The sequence below is a fragment of the Dreissena polymorpha genome, chromosome 3, assembly GCF_020536995.1.
Source record: "Dreissena polymorpha isolate Duluth1 chromosome 3, UMN_Dpol_1.0, whole genome shotgun sequence".
NCBI classification, from domain to species: Eukaryota; Metazoa; Mollusca; class Bivalvia; order Myida; family Dreissenidae; genus Dreissena; species Dreissena polymorpha.
Window position 1 is genome coordinate 87,552,436 of NC_068357.1, and position 22,572 is coordinate 87,575,007.

The 22,572-nt window shown below is 34.4% G+C and overlaps 1 protein-coding gene across 2 annotated transcripts; it reads left to right on the forward strand.

Annotated features, from left to right (window-relative positions):
- Nucleotides 1-438: 438 nt before the first annotated feature.
- LOC127875148 (vascular non-inflammatory molecule 3-like) lies at nucleotides 439-4,713 on the forward strand. 2 transcript variants are annotated; one of them, XM_052419985.1, is made up of 3 exons: nucleotides 439-844; nucleotides 957-1,187; nucleotides 2,976-4,713. In XM_052419985.1, the coding sequence occupies exons 2-3, from the start codon at nucleotides 969-971 to the stop codon at nucleotides 4,452-4,454; spliced, it is 1,698 nt and encodes a 565-aa protein (XP_052275945.1). In that variant the 5' UTR covers nucleotides 439-844; nucleotides 957-968; the 3' UTR covers nucleotides 4,455-4,713. The 2 variants fall into 2 exon arrangements, with proteins under 2 accessions (XP_052275945.1, XP_052275946.1); XM_052419986.1 differs by having other exon boundaries at nucleotides 439-712.
- Nucleotides 4,714-22,572: the final 17,859 nt, after the last annotated feature.

Below are 22,572 nucleotides of genomic sequence, written 5' to 3' on the forward strand. Positions count from 1 at the left end.
AGAAAAACGTGAGAAATGATACTTTTCTTCACAATGTGCGTATTATATGTAAACCAAACACGTCAATCAATTCTCCTCTATCCCCGAGGGCCTACCTTCTTGACCGCTGACACGTGGTCGCTACGTGTGTCCATTTACTGTGCCAGCCCTGTTCCCGTCCATATTAATAAATTGCCAACTCCAATACGAAACAAAAATAAATCAAATTTCACAATTAAATGTGGTTGAGAAAATAAATAAAACGATTTAAATCAAGTCTTCGCTCTACCCTGCTTGCCTGTCGAATGACTAAACCTACAAATCTGTGCACGAGGAAATCTTGATTTCCGCACCATTGGACATATATCACCTTCAAAAACCTGTATAACCAGTTTATTCATTCACACAACGATAATAAATACATTTACATGAGATTTCTGTGTGCACCGCAACGCTTATTTTGTAAGGTGCATTTAAGATGTTTGATTGGCACAAGCGCTATGTATAATCGTCGAATGCATATTTTAACTACCTGATAAAATTGCATATAAGATAAGTGCGTCGTTAAATTAGATGATGTGTTTACTTAAAGTGGTGTGCGGTTAAGAAAGCGTAGGCGAGCATGGGAATGTTATTGTATCATATAAAAAAGCAATAACAGATGAGCAATACAAATCGTTTGGTTAGCGAGCATGATTTCAATGCATTGGTCGTGAACCTGGGATAAACCGGGGTGTGTTTTGTGGTAATATAAACCAGCGTGTAATTTAATACACGTCTGAAGTAGATTAACCGAACTGGCAATGTTAAACAGATTGCGCCAATTGCACTGGCATAAACAAACATGAATCCGGACGATAAACAGGTCGAATAACAGATAAATAACATAACTGATAACAATTGTGAATGTGATTTAATTAGAGTCGAGAACTTGCGATACGTTTTGCAGTATTATCAGTCAGTTTGTTTTTTTACAGGCATAAACAGTCATGACTCCGGACGATAAAATCCGACATTTTCTGAGACTGTGGTTGCTTGTTTTAGTGCTGCATATCGGGCAATGTGTCAAGGTTAAAGTCGCCGTTTATGAACATGTTGTTATTTCTCATCCAAAAGCGAATGAGAGCTTAACAAGAGAGGAAGCGTTTGAGTTTATGAAGAAAAACTTAAACATTATAGAGACAAGGGCTGTTGAAGCTTCAAAACAGGCAAGTTGAAAATATTGTAGGTTATTGGTGTGTGATAATGCTTTTTACGCAACATTTCGAATTACCCAATAAAGATTAATTGTTGACTGTTTGCATATGAGTAATGATGTCATTTGTCTTTACATGGATGAGAGGATTCTTAAATATTTCATATGAAACGAAATTGTAACGCATTATAATGTACAAAGTGTTACTATAATGAATAATTCTAAAGTTATCGGGAAATTTTAACTAATTAATATGAATGATGGCTTACAATCACATTTTTAGCTCATCTATTTTTTTTTTTTAAAAATTTGAGCTATTGTCATCACCTTGGCGTCGGCGTCGGCGTTGGCGTCGGTGTCCGGTTAAGTTTTGCGTTTAGGTCCACTTTTCTCAGAAAGTATCAATGCTATTGCATTCAAACTTGGTACACTTACTAACTATCAAGAGGGGACTGGGCAGGCAAAGTAAGATAACTCCGGCGTGCATTTTGACTGAATTATGTGCCCTTTTTATACTTAGAAAATTGAAAATTTTGGTTAAGTTTTGCGTTTAGGTCCACTTTTTTCAGAAAGAATCAATGCTTTTGCATTCAAACTTGGTACACTTCCTCACTATCATGAGAGGACTGGGCAGGCAAAGTTAGATAACTCTGGCGTGCATTTTGACAGAATTATGTGCCCTTTTTATACTTAGAAAATTGAAAATTTTGGTTAAGTTTTGTGTTTAGGTCCATTTTATTCCTTAAGTACCAAAGCTATTGCTTTCATACTTGCAACACTTACTAACTATCATAAGGGGACTGTGCAGGCAAAGTAATGTACATCTGACTGGCATTTTGACAGAATTATGTGCCCTTTTTATACTTAGAAAATTGAAAATTTGGTTAAGTTTTGTGTTTAGGTCTACTTTATTCCTACAGTATCAAAGCTATTGCTTTCATACTTGCAACACTTATTAACTATCATAAGGGGACTGTACAGGCAAAGTTATGTATCTCTGACTGGCATTTTGACGGAATTATGGGCCCTTTATACTTAGAAAATTGAAAATTTGGTAAAGTTTTGTGTTTTGGTCCACTTTACCCCTAAAGTATCATAGATATTGCTTTCATACTTGGAACACTCGCAAACTATCATACGGGTACAGTAAAAGGACAAGTTGCATAACTCTGGATGTCATTTTTACGGAATTATGGCCCTTTTTTGACTTAGTAACTTTGAATATATGGTTAAATTTTGTGTTTCGATCCACTTTACTTCTTAAGTATCAAGGCTATTGCTTTCAAACTTCAAATACTTTCATGCTATCATGAGGTTACTGTACCGGGCAAGTTGAATTTTACCTTGACCCAAGAATCCCCCCACCCCCCTCCCCCACCCGAATCACCCCCTAATTTTTTTATTTAAGATTATCTCACAAATTACCACCACACCCTCACACTATACCCCCCCCCACCTCACCCCCAAATTTTTTTTTAAACGGTTAAAAAACACAAATATTTATTTTTATTATTTTATGTTTGAAATACCGTCCAACCATCGCACCCAAGAATCCCCACCACCCCCCCCCCACCCACCCCCACCCCCCCCCCGATTTTTTTTTTTGCATTTTTTTCGCATTTTTGGAAGATAATGGAATAAATGTCCACACCTCCACACTATACACCCCTCTTCACTCCACCCCTCCCTCCTTTGTGATTGAAAATGAGAGTCCCTTCACCTTTAAAAAGAAAATAGATGAGCGGTCTGCACCCGCAAGGCGGTGCTCTTGTTTTCATATTGTTATTTTCTTTTGTTTTAGGGTGCGAAAATAGTTATTTTCCCCGAGTATGGAATTGCGGGATTTGACCACACACGCAATTCTATAAGTCCTTTCTTGGAAGACATCCCCGATGGATCACTTTCGTGGAACCCGTGTGAGGAACCTGACAGATTCAAAGACACGCAAGTGCTGAAGGTCTTAAGTTGCAGGGCGAAGACGTCGAGTATATACATCATAGCAAACATGGGTGACATAAAACCGTGCAGCAAAGTTACCGATCCGTCTTGTCCCCGAGATGGTAGGTACCAGTTTAACACCAACGTCGTTTTTGACGACAAAGGACGTCTGATTGCACGCTATCACAAACGGAACATGTACGATGAGACGCCTTTATTTGATCCTGCGCCCAAGACCGAATTTGTGTTTTTCGATACCGATTTCGGGAGATTCGGAACTGTTGTCTGCTTCGACCTACTTCACGAAAACCCGACACAAACTCTCATTGAACAAAATGGGATTCGGAACTTACTTGTTACATCTGCCTGGAATGTGTTTTATCCGTTTATTTTACCGGTGCAAATGTATGCTGGAATTTCGAAACGCAATAACATAACCATTGCTGTTTCCAACGCTAGGAACTCTGAATACACAATGGCTGGATCAGGGATATTTGGAAATGGCGTCGATGCAAGTACAAGTATGGATTACAAAAATTCTGAGGGTCAGTTGCTTGTAGGAGAGATTGACACTTTTGACACCCGTGCCACTACAGTCAAACCAGAAGATCCTTCTTTACAAGGTATTGGTGGTATAGCTCCAAATGACTTTGCACAATACGTGAACTCTTCGATCATTGGGCGTCACTACTTATTTGGCATGAATTTGTCATTTGTAATGTTAACCGGTGAAAAAGGCCGGGTATACACTTGCTATGAGAAAGTTTGTTGCGCAGTACAGTACGACTTCAATGTAAAGGTCGGAGAGGAACTGTTTGTTTTGAGTGCCACAGACTTTAATATGCACAAACCTGGAGAAATTCATATGCAGTTTTGTGCCATCCACAGATGTGCCACAAATGAACCTGCGTCGTGTGGTGATCCGGTCAACAGCACATCGTCTACTTTTTCTTACGTTAAAATTCAGGGATTTTTCGACCCTGGCGTTGTGTTTCCTTTTGTTTCTACGTCCTCTGTTGCCAATTACCATACAATGGAACTTGACAAATATAAGTTCAGTAGAAGCAAAGCCATCATAGAGAGCGACGCATTTGATAAGCCCATGTTGGCAATTGTTGTTTTTAACAGCGTCCCGGCAGAATCCGGAAAGTCAAATAGTGATGCATCAAATAAAGCCAAACATTCGCTGCCGTCAAAAAGTCTCCATTGGATATGCATTGCATTTGTGTTTTTGTTTTCATGTGACACATTTGCTTGGCGTTTGAGCTTGTGTATTAAACAAATGTTCAGGTACATTTGCTATATTACTACCCATTTCGCGTTATCCTATACATATATATAATACATGCACTATGAAGTCTTTGTTAGTGTCATTGTGTACTTGAATTTATCGTGCGAGTTGAAAAAAGGTTTACACGACGAGGCTTGCCGAGCCACGTAAGCCTTTCTAAGACGAGTCGGATAAATTTAAGCACACTGACTGACACTAGTATAGTATTCTATTTATCCTACAATATTTATATAAAAAATCTTTGTTTATCAAAATATTAACGTTAAATTGTTTAAATGGCAAAAACATATTAAATTGGAACTGAATCAAACCTTTTGTAGTGATATCAAAATTATTTGCGATCTTTCTTGGTTACGCCACGTCAAATAGTCCGCAACAATTCAGTGAAAAAGCAGAGTAACTAGACAAAATATCGCTACATGTATATGCATCGATTCAAATTTAATCACCAAGTAAAACATAGAAGGATTTTCTTGAACTTAAATACTCGTGTCACCTAAGCAAAATACAAAAAAGTGGCTGTCATTTTTCAACTTACAAAATGTCTACTCCTAAGTTAAGCATGATGCGGCATTTACCCCGTCGATATTATAATTTTTAGGCTATAAATAACTCTTCTTTTGACTCACTCTGGACAACTGGCATATAAAAGTCCCACCTCTACAGCCTAATGATCTTCTCGCCAGTTCTTGTATGCATAAAAATCACCATGTTTATTTTCGTTCAGTTTTGTTTGCTTCCGTGATGAGCAGAAAATCTGCACGAAGATTACATGAAACATGTGTTCATCGCCATATTCCTTTTTCATTTTAAAAACGTTTGTGTAAGCAGACATTTTTTTGTGGATAGACATTCTTTGATCAGCTAACAAAGGAACGACCTATTTATCTAAGAAATTACCCTTTTAAATTCTACGTCAATTTCCGTCGAAAATTGAAAGAACAATGCACTGTAATTATATGATTTGAAGGGACTGGTTCACTTATTTTGGCATGTTTTGAAGTTTGTCATTAAATGCTTTAAAATGATAAATGTAAACATCGGGACTAAATAGCTCCTGTATAAAACAAGAACAAAAAAAAGTAATCCACACCGGGGCTCGAACCACTGACCATTGGTGCAATCCTCGTTATGTCACAATATATAACGATAACAACAGAACTCTCCAAAAGTATTCAATCGTTTTACGTTTGTAACGTTTTATAATTTTCAGGTTTTTAAATCGTCAAAAGATGCATAATTATTATGGAAATTTGAGAGCACGGTTAATGTTCAGTGTTACTGTTTCCTCGCAAATATCATAACTACAACGAAAATTTGAAAATTTGAAGCCATTTTTTTCAATTTTGTCAATTTACCAAAAACGTGAACAAGTCCCTTTAACACTCTTTTAAAGTAACTGACACTGTTCTCAATCCTTAAATAATTAACTAATGTGTTTAACAGAAACACGTTATTTAAAACATCGCGCTATTCGGGTACATTCTACATTATTAAAGAAATATACGATGCAATATCACCGGTTTTATTACAGCCATATAGTCCAACACTTTTATTCACAATTTATAACAATAATCCATCCTAGACACACATAAGTCATATTTTAACGCAACTGCGTTTCAAAATTCCCAGGCACAAGCGTCCTTGAACTGAATGAATTGACATGACGCCTTATCAGTGATCGCTCCGCCCACTTAATCACGTGGCTCAGCGGGAAGAAAACCTAGACAAGCTAACACCAAAATGGCTTCTTTGCCTATAGACTGCATATAGATTTACGCGATATTCCGGATGATTTTATGGACTTGTTTAACACCATATTACACTTGTAAAGGGGTTGATGCCATTTAGTTATTCTGCAAATGCAAAAAATGTACGATTAAAGAGAACATCAGCTATTTATAACGGGTAAATCGGTACATTAAACACGCTCTCAAACGCTTGCGCGCTAACCGAAATCGAACCCGTTATTACGTGTAATGGTGGTATTTGCAATAAATTGACACTTCACCGGTATTTACCCGTGTTATTAACAAAATATTTACCGAAACATTCCCCCCTACCCGTGTATTTGACACGAAATAGCGCTTTATAACAGGGAATTCGGTGAAGTTTTACGCGCTTTCTGACGCCGGTTGGGTACCTCAATCCCACATGTTATTGCGTATAAAAGAGATATTAATCATATTAAACATTGCTTATGGGACATTTATCAATCACTATAATTTAAAGCGCAAAAACAACACAGTTTGGACATTGTCTGATATAAAATTAGCGTTGTACGAAATGGAATACGGTCAGGCTATTATAAATTAATAAGGCTACCAATATCAGACGCTCGCGCAGGTACCGAATTCCCCGAAGTTACCGCATTTATTGGTTAACTAATATCAGTAATAATAACTCTTTTACAATAGCATTTATCGATACGTCTTTATTAAAATAATAACAAAATTGTTTTTACTTGTTTCTGACACACACAGAAACGCGATTTTTAACGGGGAATTCGTAAAGTTACACGAATTGGGTACCAAAATTCTCAATTATTTTACATGCACACGTGACATAATACATACTTAATAATGCTTAGTTATTGCTTATATGACATTTCAAGTTTTTGAAATAAATTAATGTTCTATAAAGGGGATCTCGGTAATTCTTGAAGCTTCCACTCGCTCTTGTCAAGACCGCATTGCCGCGTTGGAAATGGTATAAATTTAATTCATCTAACTTATCTTTCTGGATACCAAAATGTCAGAGATGCATTAAACCCTTTCTACACCGTTTTTGCCATATTTCATTTCCGTTTTTTAATCCGAACAAAATAAACGAAACTCGTTTAAAAAATGAGATCTAGGCATTCGAGCTCCTAGTGTGGATTAAAAGCGTTTATTGGTGACACCACATGAGTGCAAATGTGTAGATACCGTTAATAAGATAATATATCACATGTCACCTTCAAATAACATGTATGGTGTCAATTAAGTGTATTACTATCAGAGTAATAAAACACAGCATGAATTAGGCTTCATGCCGGGTTTTATTTATCTTTAAGTAATGCAGATGAACCTCGCTTCTGACCTAGTAACTGATAAAACTATTTTTAAAATAGTGAAATAGTATGTGATAATCAGATCGATAACATAAACTATTTAAATCTGCTTGTATATCCGATAAAATATATTATAATTGTCTTTGACAGTGTTGACGTTCAGTTGTTCGTGGTGACGACCGCATGTATTTATACATCTCTTACACTTCTCAAGATCTCTTTTCGGCTTTGGAAACGATATAAATTTACTGTCACCAACTAATCTTTCAGATTATCGATAGTCCGAGTTACATAGCCCCCATTGACACCGTTTAACCATTTTTAATCGTTTTTTTAAAGAGGAAAACAAAAGAAACTCGTTGGAATAAAAGTGAACCTAAACATGTAGCTTGTCTAAAAAATGGCGGACAGGTTGTTGCTAACGAGTGCGCCCGATTAATCGATCGCTGATTGGTGGATCAATTCTAGTGGGCGGAGCGATCATAGATAAGGCGTCATGTCAATTATGCAATCCAGATGACGTAATGTCAGCCGATAAGCGCGTGCAGTTTGGCGATGTGTTTTTCTTTCAGTTAAAAAATCTTTAGAATCGCTGTATTGTATTGATAACTTTTATTGTTATACGGTACATTGATTTTAAATTTGATCATTCAATAAATGTTTATTGAAATTTAAGAACAAATGAATGAGGATGTTGATACATTATAATGAGTTAAATCGTCTACAAGTCTGAACTGCATATGACATTTTACCGCAAGTGAAAAGCTAAACAAGTAGTCCACTATATACATATAGTAGGTGTATAGCAAACTAGGCGTGTAAAGCAAAAATGTACATGAAATGTAAAAGTTCCTTGTATAAAATCATTCAGTGGCAAATTAAAATCTGTAAAACTATGGAGCACACCATGATCACCATCTTCTCTATAACCATGCAACATCTTGACTACAATACTTTCAATACGTCGATAGCAGCTACAAAGTCTTACGAAACATAGCTATATTACGGTAACAAGACAGTGAATATCAAGGCATGCAATTATGTCATACCTCCATGTATTGAATATTCCTTGCCAATCTGCGACCCATTCTACGTAACAAGACATACACTTGCCATCGCATTGGACACTGTTTTTGTGAAGATTATACTTCTATACAAAGTCCCTCTTTATTAATTCGAATGATTCATACGTAACTAAACAAATAACGTGGTTCAGTCACCATGGTGTATATCGAGACATTATGACATCTCGGAATTCATAATTTACAACCACTCTCACAGTGTCACACTAGCAAGATACAAAAAGTCATAAACAAATAATATTATATAAAAAAAAGTCATCACCGGTAAAGACATCTTATTATAAAAGCATGCGTGCCTTTATTTATGACATTGGGACCAATCGCCAAACAGGATGGCATCGAGTTCCGACTCTGTCAGCAGATATACACAGCCTAAGCCAACAAGACCCATGCTGCTTTTATTGTTATTGTCAGTATTTGTTGTTTTATGCTACAACTCACGATCCTTTATCGCCTTGTTGATCAGCGAATGCACTGTTTTCGACAGAACAAAACAGAACATATAAGTACTTTATTAGTCTTCAAAAAAAACGAATCATTTTGCAATAATAAGAATATAAAGAAGTATATCGATATTCAGCTCCTAAACAATTTGCAGTCATGTTATTTTAGAAAACCAGATCTGTCCACTATTGAATTAATATAATCGTCTTCGATACCAAATTCTAACGGAAATTTAGACATTAAACACAACAGCTCCTCTAGTTGAATTTGATAAATTAAGCAGTGCATTTGCCTATTACGAGCATACCTCTAGCTTTTGTTTAATTAGATTGTACAATTATTGTTTAATAACGTTAATATAATAGGAGAGATAAATGCTGCGAGCACTCAAACTTGGTGCACATATGAGTTCTAGAGGTACAAAGGGAAATCTGTCTTACAGCCTCTGCAAAGGTGAACATGTTTACAATAAAATGAACTTCAATTTAGAATAAATGATGAAAATTCAAAATTGGAAACATGTAATGAACTAGAACAATTCAGGTTTAAATATATTTACCCCCCCCCCCCGCACCCGCAAGTAGAAAATATTCGATTGTGTGAAAGCCTATTAAAATTTGCATTCTGTCATACATTCTGCAATCCAAGTAAAACTTCTTATGAATAATGGCTTTGTTTATAACCTATTGTAGTGAAATTCATAAGTTACATAAATTTTTAAGATTTTTTTCTTGAAACGTTTTAAGTCAATATGAGCGTCGGCTACGAAATATACACAATTTGAATTTTGAACTATGCCATTTATTCCATAATTTATGAGCTTAACTTCACGAGTGATGTTGCTAGCCTTCAGTTATTCCATTCGGAATTATTAATTAACAAATCTGATTATTATACTTAAGAGGGCGTTTAATTGTGATAAAGGACCATGTGAATACTGGACACTGAATTCCACAATTATTGAATAATTTATGGTACTGACATCTCTAAATGAGTTCAATCATTGAATCCATACCCTCATTTAGCGCTTTTTAAATATTTTAGTCTGACCATTTTCTTTCACTTTTGTGTGATTTTTATGGCATACTGGTGTCTAACTGTGTGAAATGGAACAATTTATAAGTATGGTTAGTTGTGGTGGGGGCGGGACATGCACGAGTTGCAAACATCAATAGTTTCATTTAATTTGTTGACATACAAAATATCAGTCAAGAATAAAGCTCTATTTATCGTATTTATTAAACATTTGTTTAACTAGCGATTGTAACTGTTCCTTGCGGGACCGTGCGAGTGTCGATGTATCAACATTACGCAATAGATGGCACTTGTAATCTTTATCTTTAGCAAAGTGTAGTGTAACCTTATTTGTAAATCTCACAAAACGATAAATATTTCTATCATTCTAACGGACCAATGAGATTGCAGCGTGGGAGCTTCAACTTCAAAACAAACAAAACAGTGTTAAATAAATTAATGTAATTAATTTGACGTTGTAAGATGAATTAATATTGTACGTGTACAAAATTTTCAGTAATTTTTTTGAATTTCAATTGAAATTTAATGCAATGAGGTGAATCGTAAACACTGAAAAATCATAATCTCATGTTGTTATCCGAAAACATGTATGGTGGACGAACCAGTTATCGAACATCTAAGAAATTACGTTAAATTACATTAAAATTGAAACACTTAAATGACAAAAACATTTTATTTTAACAATTGACTAACAGTTCAATCATTGAATTATTTATCTGTAAAGTTTTCCAGCAAACTACCTTCAAGAATTCATAACAATGATTCCCTGATTATTGTCACCTCTTGCAGACAAAACAAAATGGCGGCCGATGTAAACATGACCTATTACCCGACACTTCATAAATACTACTCCAGTATATACAAAGTCACATGACTATCACGTGACCCCGACTCGGCGAAAAAATCTGCGTCTGCTGCAATCAAAATTGCAAACGGAAATATGCTTTTTGGTGTGTAAATGCGAGATATCCGAGATATCCTCAATAATTAGCGCTACTCGTAGGACTCAGATTTGAGTTGCACGTACAAATGTCATGTATGTATGTTCTCATAAAAGTTCGGAGCATTCAAGAAGAACTAGGCTCAGGTCGACATTATTGAGATTCTATGTATAATATATATGGACGATATTATCTTACGACAACAAAATTTGAATAATCAAAATAATGGTGAAATCTTTACATTCATGATTCAAAATTGAATTTTATAAATATTAATCATTGCACGTATTCAGTTTTTTGTTTGTTGTTAGTTTAATAGCCTATATTCACCTTTATACCTGCTTGTCGTGTCCTGCACCAAATTGTTGGTGTACATTAGAAATGTCATTAGATTGTGTTTTAAGATATTTTTTGGACAAAACACATTTTATATGAAATTATTCACGTCCGCATATATGCTCTGTTCTTAAGATACCGGTCCTATTAGACGTTACAGTGGATGCTGTAGGCTATAGTTTCAACTCACAAGTTATTTAAACGCAACAAAATATGGGAAAAACATTCAACTTTAATTTAAAAACCAAAATCACATCAAACATCAACGTTCAGTGCCTTCCACAGGAATATTTTCTGGCGCCCCGGGCCAATCGGGGGTGTCCCCTCCCGACGTTATATATAATATATTTTAAATTTAACGTGTCAATTGACGTTCTGTGGTGCGTAATAACTCTTAGAAAAACAGCTTCAAAAGACGTAATTTGGTGCGCTATGTTATGACTCTTTAAGAAAACCCCACCAGCTATAAAGTCATTTATAAAGATAAATTTTTTAATTGTTTTAAAAAGTTTCCCGCATAGATACTTAAATCCCGACACGAACGATTCCCTAATTCATCTGTATCAACCCGACTCTATTACTGCATACTTACTACTTTTCAAGTTTCTATTCATTACCCGATAATCCCATAATTATTTTTTCAAAACTTCTGGTAAATATTGACGTAATAAGTTCTTAATAATTTCTTTAAAACAAACTTTGCCATTTGTCTAAAGTATCAAAAGTATCAAATAAATTTCGGCATTAGTGTCTATTTATAGATTTGATGAAATATTGCTACTGAACATGCGTAAATCCCTTGCCGTGATGTGAGCTTGTTTGTACAACGCTCAATACACGCACGTTTTCTATGCAAATGACGCGACGTTGTACATGCTGCACACTTTTCGCGCCGAGACAAAGGTCAACACAAAATAAATTATCACTGTTATTAAAAGCAAGAATCGGTTAATCGAGTTAAAATTTACCTTCGGAAGTGTATTTCGGATTAGTAACGTGTTGACATTAACATTCGGGAGTGGGTTTCGGATTACAAATTTAACTATGCTCATTTGAGATTTCAACAACACATTAACAGTTGCGTTATGAATTCAACGATTATTTGTTAAAACGCTTTACCAGTCGAGTAAATGTTTTACAGTTTTTTGCATGAAATGAACAACTTCCATGAGGATTACCGCCGGTTGCCATCATCAGTCTTCTAAGAAACTGTCCAAGATTTCTGTGGCAAGTCTTCTGCATGATTTAATTACAGATAGTGCCTACCTTGAGTGCGGTCACTCATTCAAAGCGGGCGCTTTCATTGGCCAATATTGATTTTCCAAAATAGCGACGCTCCGCCTTTAGGCGGGCTTTAGTTGGGTAAAGAGAAACGTGATGTAATTGACAGAGGGTCGTAAATCGGCTCTCACAATTTTCGGCAAAGTCGATATCGCTTTGATCTTAAGAATTGCTAGTTGCCGTATCTGAAAAATATACACTGATCGGAAAAATTTTAGGCGCCCCGCAGACTCTGATTTCGAAATTCAAGTACCCCGGGGAGGGACCGTTAAATGGCCTGTGGAAAACCCTGACGTTATAATCTGTGACCACTACCTGAACATACTCGAACGTGACGATCTGCATTCAGAAAGCGCTTCTCGCGATACCGTTCTTTTCATTGGCCAAGTGCTGACGTCACAAACAATGATTCACTCGCTACGGATCGGCTCATGAAAGTCAATCCATTTGTAATAACTCAATTTAAAATGTAATCAACGTATGTAACTTGCAAATTGTATAATGCAAAACGGTTTTTAACAGATACAGATATGATAACGAGATTTAAAACATAAATAAAACTTAAATGTGAATTGTTTGCTGATTTGTTTGTTAATCCTCGCATTTTGGGCACACAAACTCCGACTGACGTCTGACGAGACGAACGGTTGTGCAGAAAGCTAGATGAACCCAATCGTCGCATTTATCACACTGTGCCCAGTTGACGATCTTCAAATGTGGATGGAGACTTAAGTCTGGAGGTGTAATCTGCTTGCAAACGCAGCACGGTACTGTGTCGTCCAGCGCATCATCATCGGTGTCCGTCTCCATGACAACATCAATTTCTTTGAAGACCACACGTGGGTGGTAGTGGACTGCTGGGCGTTATCTTGCTGGGGTCTTTGAGCTCCTTTCTCTGTGGTGTGTATATTGCGAGCTCATTTTTATACGAGTCTGACGTAATTTCTCGTCCTCCTGAGTTTGGTTTCTGCGTCCGTGGTTTTGCATTGTTGCAAGAAGGGCATTTCATTTCTGTTTGGCAAATGCTGCATTTCTTTGATGACGCTATGTCTTTTTCTATTTTTGAATAAAGAATTTAAGAAATGCGAGCACCGCATCTTTCCCGCCCTTTAGTGTCTCTACTTTGCGAACATGACTTTCTTCGTGGAATCCCTCACAAGTTATCAGCCTAACTTAACTTAGCAATTTTTCTTCAATATATTTTTTTTTAACTTTTTATGACACTGACATGTTATATAGTGATCAATGTTTTGTTTTTACAAGGCGGGTTATTAAGATCTGCGAAGAACTACTTTTATTGCGCATGAATTAAGTTGAAATTCAGAGTTTTTGGGAATTTGGTTTTTGGAAGCCAGCCAATTCGGATAGGCTCAGATATGGGTATACATCATTGTTTAGGCCTTTGTGCTACGCCCCAGGCCAAAAACAAGTCCTATATTGATCTAAAAGTTTCTGTTCCAAATCACAGCTTTTCTAAATATGAAGCAGCTTTAAAATGAAGTATCGGTCTGATATAGTTTATCAATAAAACAGTATGTGTGGTTGTGTGTCTTGACAAGCAGATAACTTTGCTTTCATATTGAGTGTGATTTATCAAATGTGGCATTATCTTGTCCAAAAGTTTATGTTTGCCAACGTTCAAATTGTTTAAACCTTACCAGATAAACTTCGATAAGTTCACAATATAAAGAAGTGAAACTCCAGCTGCTGGATTTTGAATTTTCGGTACAAACAATTAGTTGGTCCTTTATTTAAGGCAAGTGACCGATTGCCCAAACAGTACAAAACAGCACAATACAGCACAATATAAACCAACATAAACACAAAATATGAATAAAGCTGCGATCACCGCCTTGGAACGGTCAATGCAAAGCATTGGGGGTTTAAACCTTGTTATAGAGCGAAACCTGGTTATAGAGCGCTCAACCTCACACTTGGCCCAGCAATATTCATAATACATTTAAGTGTAAATAAAATTTAACGTCATAGCATTGTAACTCAAATTAAACAATAATAAAAGGGAATTAAAACGCATTCAATTAAATTACTATTTAATTACTCAATTACATTGAAGATACAAGAGTAACAGAGTTACAACTTTTTGACGAACGATCAAATAAAACTATTAACAATTGTCAACTACATTCCTTCTTTATAGAAAAGATTTGAGAATATAGCGTCATGGAGTTAATATCTCAGATAATCATCGCGCAAATACAGAAAGAAGCAGCAATAATGGGTGTAAAAATTCCATATTACATAGCTTGGTTGTTTATGTGACTGCTAAAAAAATATAAATAATTAAATCATACGAGAAACGCCTATCAGAGAGAAAATATAAATAAAATGGAACGTTATAAACAAGTCCCAATATACAGATTTAAGGAAAACAAGATACATGTTAAATATCTAAGGTTACACTTGTTTAATGAATACTAGATTTCAAACAATTTTCAACACTGGTAAATTGTATACCCAGAATAAATGTTTACAACTGAAAAATAAATATTGGTTTGATGTCTTGAAAAATGTTATATTGTATATTGAAAAGCCGCCAATAATTAAATGTAGGGATGCAAGAGGTTAACCGGTTAACCTACCGAAGCGATAAGTTAACCGGTTACTTTTTTGGAAAAGGTTAAGCTGATTTTTTTAAATATGCTTTTTTTCATGGAATAAATCGTTCGATTTTACTTTTTGCCTGCTAAATGCTTCCAACTTACGCTGGCGTCTAGTTAGAACAACATGCCACACCAATGACGGTAATAAATTGTGTCAACAAACACAATTATAAAGCAATAACTTAGTACCTTCGTGGTTTCAAACAGGGGGAACGTTTTGATAATAGGCACTTTTGTATTGTTTTACTCGCAAACTGCGAGGAATGGGGGCTATTAGCGTAGACGTAATTGACATTATTTTTTCGATGTTTTGTTAACCAATATCCAACACTGCTCGCGAAAATAAGGTGTTTATAAGTAACAATTTTATCAATATTTGCATTTGAAGTAAACATCGTTAACAGTTTATGTCTTATTTGTTTTATCAGAATTTAAAAATATTATTAGTCATAAATGTCATCAACTATGCCACCAAAACCGTCTGAGGAAAGTTTTAATTAGAAAAGCAAATTATTTAATCAATTTATTTACAAAACAATTAGAGTTTAGACATTGAAAACGGAATGAACAAAGAAACACAACATTGTTGGGAGCGATACGACGCAAACATAACATAAGCGGCAAAAAAGTATAAAATAATGACACATGTAAATAAACATTGTGTAGTTTTATGCAAAGAAACTTCCAAAATTTTTGGTTCAGTGCTTTTCGTGTATCTGTCACTGTTCGGATAACAGCTGCCATCAATAAACTAGATGATAATTGGCATACGTGTGAGTATCAGGAGAGGGTTTTATCCGGGCATCTACACGGATGTTAATACACCGCCGCTATTAATTTATTGCCAAAGGTAATTAACATGTTATTCACATTACTGTTTCGTTATTGAGATAACAGAGACTTACTTCTTCTTCGAATGGCCATTCATTTTAATTACTTTATCCATGTATTATATCCATTATTATATTCGCAGAATTTAGTAACTCAAATATTAACAAATTACATCGTGTTTTTCTGGAGTCCGTTCAGAAAAAATGTTTAACAAGTATAAAATTATCTAGGGGATGTAATCCAAATAATTTGGTATAGAGTGGAAAGTAATGAGAACTACGGGAGAACGTTTTCTGGAAATGTCTTATGAGAATAAAATGTATAAAGTAAAAACATTGAACATTATCTTCAATGTGAGTTTATTATCTGGATACTAATTAAGTATTAGTGAAACAAAGCATGGATATACAATTATGAATGCTACTGATATATACACAGAGCAGCATTTCATAAAACGACACTTACAACAACAAACAGTAGCATATAATAAACATAACTAATTTGATAATATTCGTGGCTCGTCGTATGTGTTAACATAGCATACAGTATGAACACTTTATCAACTTTTACTAACATGATTTAAAAAAAGCATATCATTAAACAACCACATAGATTTAAATTCTAATAATGAAAATAATATTCTGTATTTTCAGAAAAAATGAAAATATAAACTAAAACATACAACTGAAGAGTGAACAGCATTCAACTACATGTATCTGCAAACATATATACCTCTTAGATAACAAAGAAAGCTCTTTAAAAAACAAAACCCGTACATTGACATTGTATGAGTTTTTCACATGGTTCCAGCATCATCACTACATAACTTAAATTCTGAACGATAAATGTTGTTTAATACTTGGAAGGCTTCATTAAGAAGAACCGCATAATATGTTACTTGTTTGCGTGGTAGCGGGACAGAGGGATCGTTGGATCCCTCAGATTTTCCCACTAGCATTGCAACAGCATACAACGTCGTTTTCTTACTGTCAGTAGCACATACCATAGCACCGCTGTCACCAGGTTGACTGAACGGCTGATCCTTTCTGCGATCATGAACCTTTATCCACAGCCCATTTGTTGTTTCGAAATCTATTTTAGCAAGTGTCCCTGAGCCAGGCGATGTGTTTGCTCCCCATAAATACACTGGTCCTCCTATCCATTCCTTCTCATATTCGTCCCTTTTAAGTAAATGTTCATGCATCAACTGTCCTCCATCTTCGGTTTTGAATTTAGTTTCACAATGTTTTCTAAAACTTTAATCTACGTCAAGTGGAAGAATATCAACTAAAGGTTCCTGTTGGATATTATTTATTCCAGCAATTATATTACCATTAACACGAAGGTATAAGCATTCACCCTCTCTATTAGAATTTGCCACATGACGGGAGATGAGGGCAGTAAGTATTCCAGCTGTGTGTTCATTGCCTGGTGTTTCAACTGTGTGGTCATCACCTGCTTTTCCAGCCGTATGTTCATGGCTTGATTGTTCAGATGTGGGTTTATAGTCTGAATCATTTGTGCCAACTGTTTTTGTTCCGTTGTTTTATTCAAATGCCTTCCTAAAGAAAACCTCTGTGTAAAACCTCCCAGTGTTCCATTCAAAACACTGTCTCCAGATGAAAGGAATTTTGTGAACATACCATAAATAATTATGGCTTTAACGCTTTCATCTGTTTCAACGCTTTTAAGGAGCTGATTAACTCAACGTGTGGTTTAGTCGCTGCCCTTTGAGTTATCAACAAGGACTTCAATGTGACCAATATTCTTTGAGCAACCAATTACCCCTTCAATTTTGAGAAGGCCTTTGATAATCTGAAATAAAACGTAAAATTATAGGATGTACACTGCAATAATTTAAAGTAATCTAAAACAAAATATAAAAATATTTCGTTATTTCAGGTAGGATAATACACTTTAGTCTGTTAGAGTTGGAAGCAGAAAACACAACAATAATATCTATAATAACATTATTTATGTTTCTACATACATCGTCAATATTTTTTGAATATCGAAAAGTATTCTCTGGCAGTGTTAATCTTTCATGTATTGGTACTTCACTTCTCTTGTATGCTGTACTTGCGTATGTGTAAATGCTTTGCAATGTGTCTTCTTTCTCAAAGTCTGAAATAAAATGAATCAATATTTTATGCAAAAATAAAATGTACTAGAAAATCTGTCTAGGAAAAAAACGACAAATGGAAAGGAAGACTCGTACCCGCTTTGACCCAGTACGTCGTTCAAATTTAAGGCCGGTATCGGGCCCCATTTCCAATCGAAAAAAAGTATATATTTTTCCCAAAAGTGACCTAAAAATTCCAAAGTGATTTTTTTTTAGATCTTTACATTAGGTCTTCTCCCATCCAGCTCTATCAGTTGAATCTTAATAAATATAATATTGAAAACACTAATTCTCAATTTTGAAGCTTTTGTTAGCAAAATAGCAAAAACAATAATTTCCCAATTTAAGACAAAACACCACGATTGTTCCCAATCCAAAGGGACATCCATTCCCAAATCAGTGGGGGAAAAAACACCGCCCAGTTGTAGATCATGTAATAAGAAGCGTATCATGCAAGAAATGGAAAGTGAGATGTTTCATTTAAAACAAAGATGGCCTTCAGTCAGAATTTTGTAGTTTCACCAAAACACATCTCAATCTCAATTTATGATGTAGATCAAGGGACAGAAGTTTCTAAAACAATTGTCAAACACTTAAAATTGACCAGTAGGCAAATCATAGTGAAGGACTGAATTGAACATTCATTTGCTAGCAATATTTGTTTGGTGATGAACATAAGCTTGTGGTCGCACAACACAATCGATTGTGTAAAATGTCTGCAAATTGCATGCCTACTTTTTTTTTGAAAATGTTGTAATGATTATTGCTCGAAATGGCTGCATACTTGTACTCCTAAACTAAATGAGCTGTTAATTGTTATGTCAAAACATTGCAAAACGATCCAAACGCATTTTGTTTGACAATCCTACAAATCAATTTATGATATGTATAAAAAGCACTTCTAAACATTTACCTGAGATATTTATGGATTCTCCATATTTTTTGACGCACTTTTCAAGAAGGTTCTTTAAAACTGCAAATACGGTTCGCTCAAGAAGATTATCTGCAGCTACCATGATGTCCGATATTGTCGTCATGCTTTGAAACACTCCCCATCTTGGAGCGATATACTTTGTCTCTTAATCCTCGCCCACCAATAGCAAACACAAGCCCGTTATATCTTTATTGAGATTGCTAATCCAATGTTTAATCTTGTCGTGCTGTTCTTTGTCAACAGTAATTAAAGCAGGAAAGGAAATGTTTTACTTTTTTAAGCTAAACATTTTAACAGGAATAAGCAGCGCTGTTTTTTTTTGTTAACTTCTTTTATCTTGTCCATTAGAATAGACTTGGTATAGAGCTGAATCAATCCTTGATATACAATTTGGTTCTCGGTCTCATTAAAAAAAGGTTCGTCTAAAATGCTTGTTCCTCTGGTCACAATGCCTTGCAAAGCTCCACAGCCATGTTTGAACGCTGGGAATAAGGCAGTTCTGCATTCTGCCATGATGTCAATTTCTACTGCAATCAGTTAAAAAAAACATTTAAAATATAATCAGTCAAATAAACGGAAACATTTATGCAGCCACAAACATGTGAGAAATTTTACATTTTCGATTGAATAATTGTAAAGAAGTTTTGCAAGAAAAACTGTCAACTTTTTAAAATGACAATTTAAAATCAGTCATGGCAACACATTTTTTTTTCAAACAGTATAAGAAGCTCAGCAATATGTAGAAGTAGGGATAAAATTGTGTGTTGCATTAAACATTTACATAAAATCGTGTTGAGAACTTCTCATGAATGAGATTAACCCTAAAAGTGCTAAATTGATTTCAACTGTATAATTTGACGTTGCTGAATTGTTTTATGATTAACAGAAACTGATGTCAAATTATTTATATATATAATAAAAATTGGCATGTTAATTAAACTGTGTTATGTGTACATGAAAACCTATCAATAGACTGGCAAAAAAGGATAATTTCATATAAATATGTTACCATGGTAACCATAATAATATTAAGAATAATCTAAAATTTCCCTTTTTGTAATGCATGTTTTTTTTGTTTTTTTTTTGTATAGTTGTTAGTTATTCCTTTAAATATTAAAAGTTAATAGTGTAAAAAAAACTACATTTTTTTTACTAACCAATACAAGACATTATCACAATTAGTGTAAAGGTGCAGACAAATTATACCATGCATAGCCATATTTTACTGACAGCATACAGATATTGAGATACAGAATTGTTCATACATTGGGAAACAGAAAAACTATTGCTGTTATTTAAAAGAATGATCAGTGTGACTTGCATATATCTGTGTGTAAAGAGTTGTTTTAATAAGATCACACATTGTTGTCATGGTTACAAAACTGAAACAGTAGAACATTCTTCTTTGTTTTAATGATTGGCACAATTTTACATATTAGTATGTTTTGGGCTTTTTTTTCTGCAGTAGTTTTAATATCAATTCACCAGTTGATTTTTTTTCCAGTGCACTAAAAGAGAATATTTAAATGCCATGTTTATAAGAAGTAATCACACAATTATACATCCTAGAACAAACTGAATATTGTTATGATCTCCATCACGGTGGCTGGACATGTTGGTGGCACGGTGAATAGTTTACCACCTTTGTCTCAGATCAAAAAGGAAACAATCTTGATGAAATACTCCATATATATACAGTATTGGGATAATGATTTTAGGTAATTTGAATACCATCACTATGAAATCAGAAGTTGTTAAGTAATAGCCCTTGAGTAATAGATGATTGGCTTTTAAATATTTACAATACTTATGTCAAACATAGGCCATTTTTCTAATTCTATTCCAATATATATTGTATTATTTTAAATGCATGCATACATATTTAGTTATTAAATGTAATAATCAAGATGCATGTAATCACACATTTCATTTTTATGATATTAATTATTTCGTTATTATAACCCTAAGTGGGCGCTTATTTAAATTACGAATGTTTCTTCTTAATTCCTTCATTAGCGTTTTTCCATTTTATATTACGAAAAATATATATGGATTACATGTTGGTATAGAAAAAGTACACACTGATTGAACCAGATTTAAAAGTGTGTCAAGTTATTTTAGTATCATTATTTGTATTAGGAATTTATATATAAAATAAGATGTTATTAATGATACAAAAGAATATTGTGCAGTGTGAGCTTAATATATTATAACTTCAGGAAGACATACTGGAAACGTCTTCAGATCACTGAAGCCAATTTCCACAAAACATAATTAAATGCGTTATAAAGTGACCTCAGTTATTTCCAATTCAATAAAGTTTATTTCTGAAAACTATTTTATTTGTGAGAGTAAAAAGTAATTATGTTTATGTAAGAAAGCTTATGGTGAAAAAAACAAAACATCTAACCTACATGGACTTTACTGTACTCATGGTTTACTTACTCTTTGTACTTCCAAGTCATCACATACGAACATGATTATTAATAACCAAGAAACTATTGTTTTTAATAAAATCCAAGATATCCATTAAAACAATCTATGTAATTATGATTTTAAATGTTTGCGGACTGGGGCTTAAAGTGCTAACTTTTGCATGGCATTACGTCTCATATGCGAGATAACATCTGTATAATGAATTGAAAATTATTGCATGCGGTACAGAAATAAGAGATTTCATACATTCCTATGTGCATATATATATATTTATGTTCCCGGTTATAATTTACTACATTAAAAATTATATCACGGTATTAAACAATTTTGACAACTGAATTAATGTCGCCTATTCATGAAATTATTAAATATAAGTTTGACCAATCTGAATATACTAGATATTAACACCCATTAAAATAGTGACTTGTTATTTAAAGTATAGGGGAGATTATTACTAACACACATTCATGTTAACGTTCACATGGACAGGGCAGAGTAGGTTGTATAACTTAAAGGCAAACAAGATATATTTACGTATTTCAAACAATCTCCTCAGGTCGTCATTGGTTGAAGACTCGGTTGTTGGCTCCATATGTACAATATGTTCTTCCTGTAAAAAGAAATTGATTTCAGAATATTTCCATCAAACATTATACAATATAAACAAGACATATTCCTTTTTTTCACAAAATTATGTTATCTGCGCTTAGAATGTCACTTTCGATGTTGCCAAACACTTATTTGCCAATCAAACACCATCTCAGGTAAACAATTAAACGAATATTTTTAACAAGTTGTTTTGCATATATTGAATTTTTTTTTCAATAAATGAATTTGATCTTTGACTTAGATATTGACAAAAGCAATTCGCACAGAATACATACATGTACAATATGCTAAACATTTGTACAAAGCTATTTCTAAAACAATTAAAGCTTATGGCATTTTGTCCCCCTATATAGGATACCATGGCAACCAAATTTTCATTTCTCCCTATTTTTTCATTTTTTTATTGAACACATATAGTTTAAATTCTACTTTCTAAACTATAGAT

Coding starts and splice junctions, on each gene's coding strand:
- LOC127875148 (XM_052419985.1), top strand. CDS start 969: ATGACTCCGGACGATAAAATCCGACATTTTCTGAGACTGTGGTTGCTT. Junction 1,188..2,975: donor CTGTTGAAGCTTCAAAACAG/GCAAGTTGAAAA, acceptor CTTTTGTTTTAG/GGTGCGAAAATAGTTATTTT.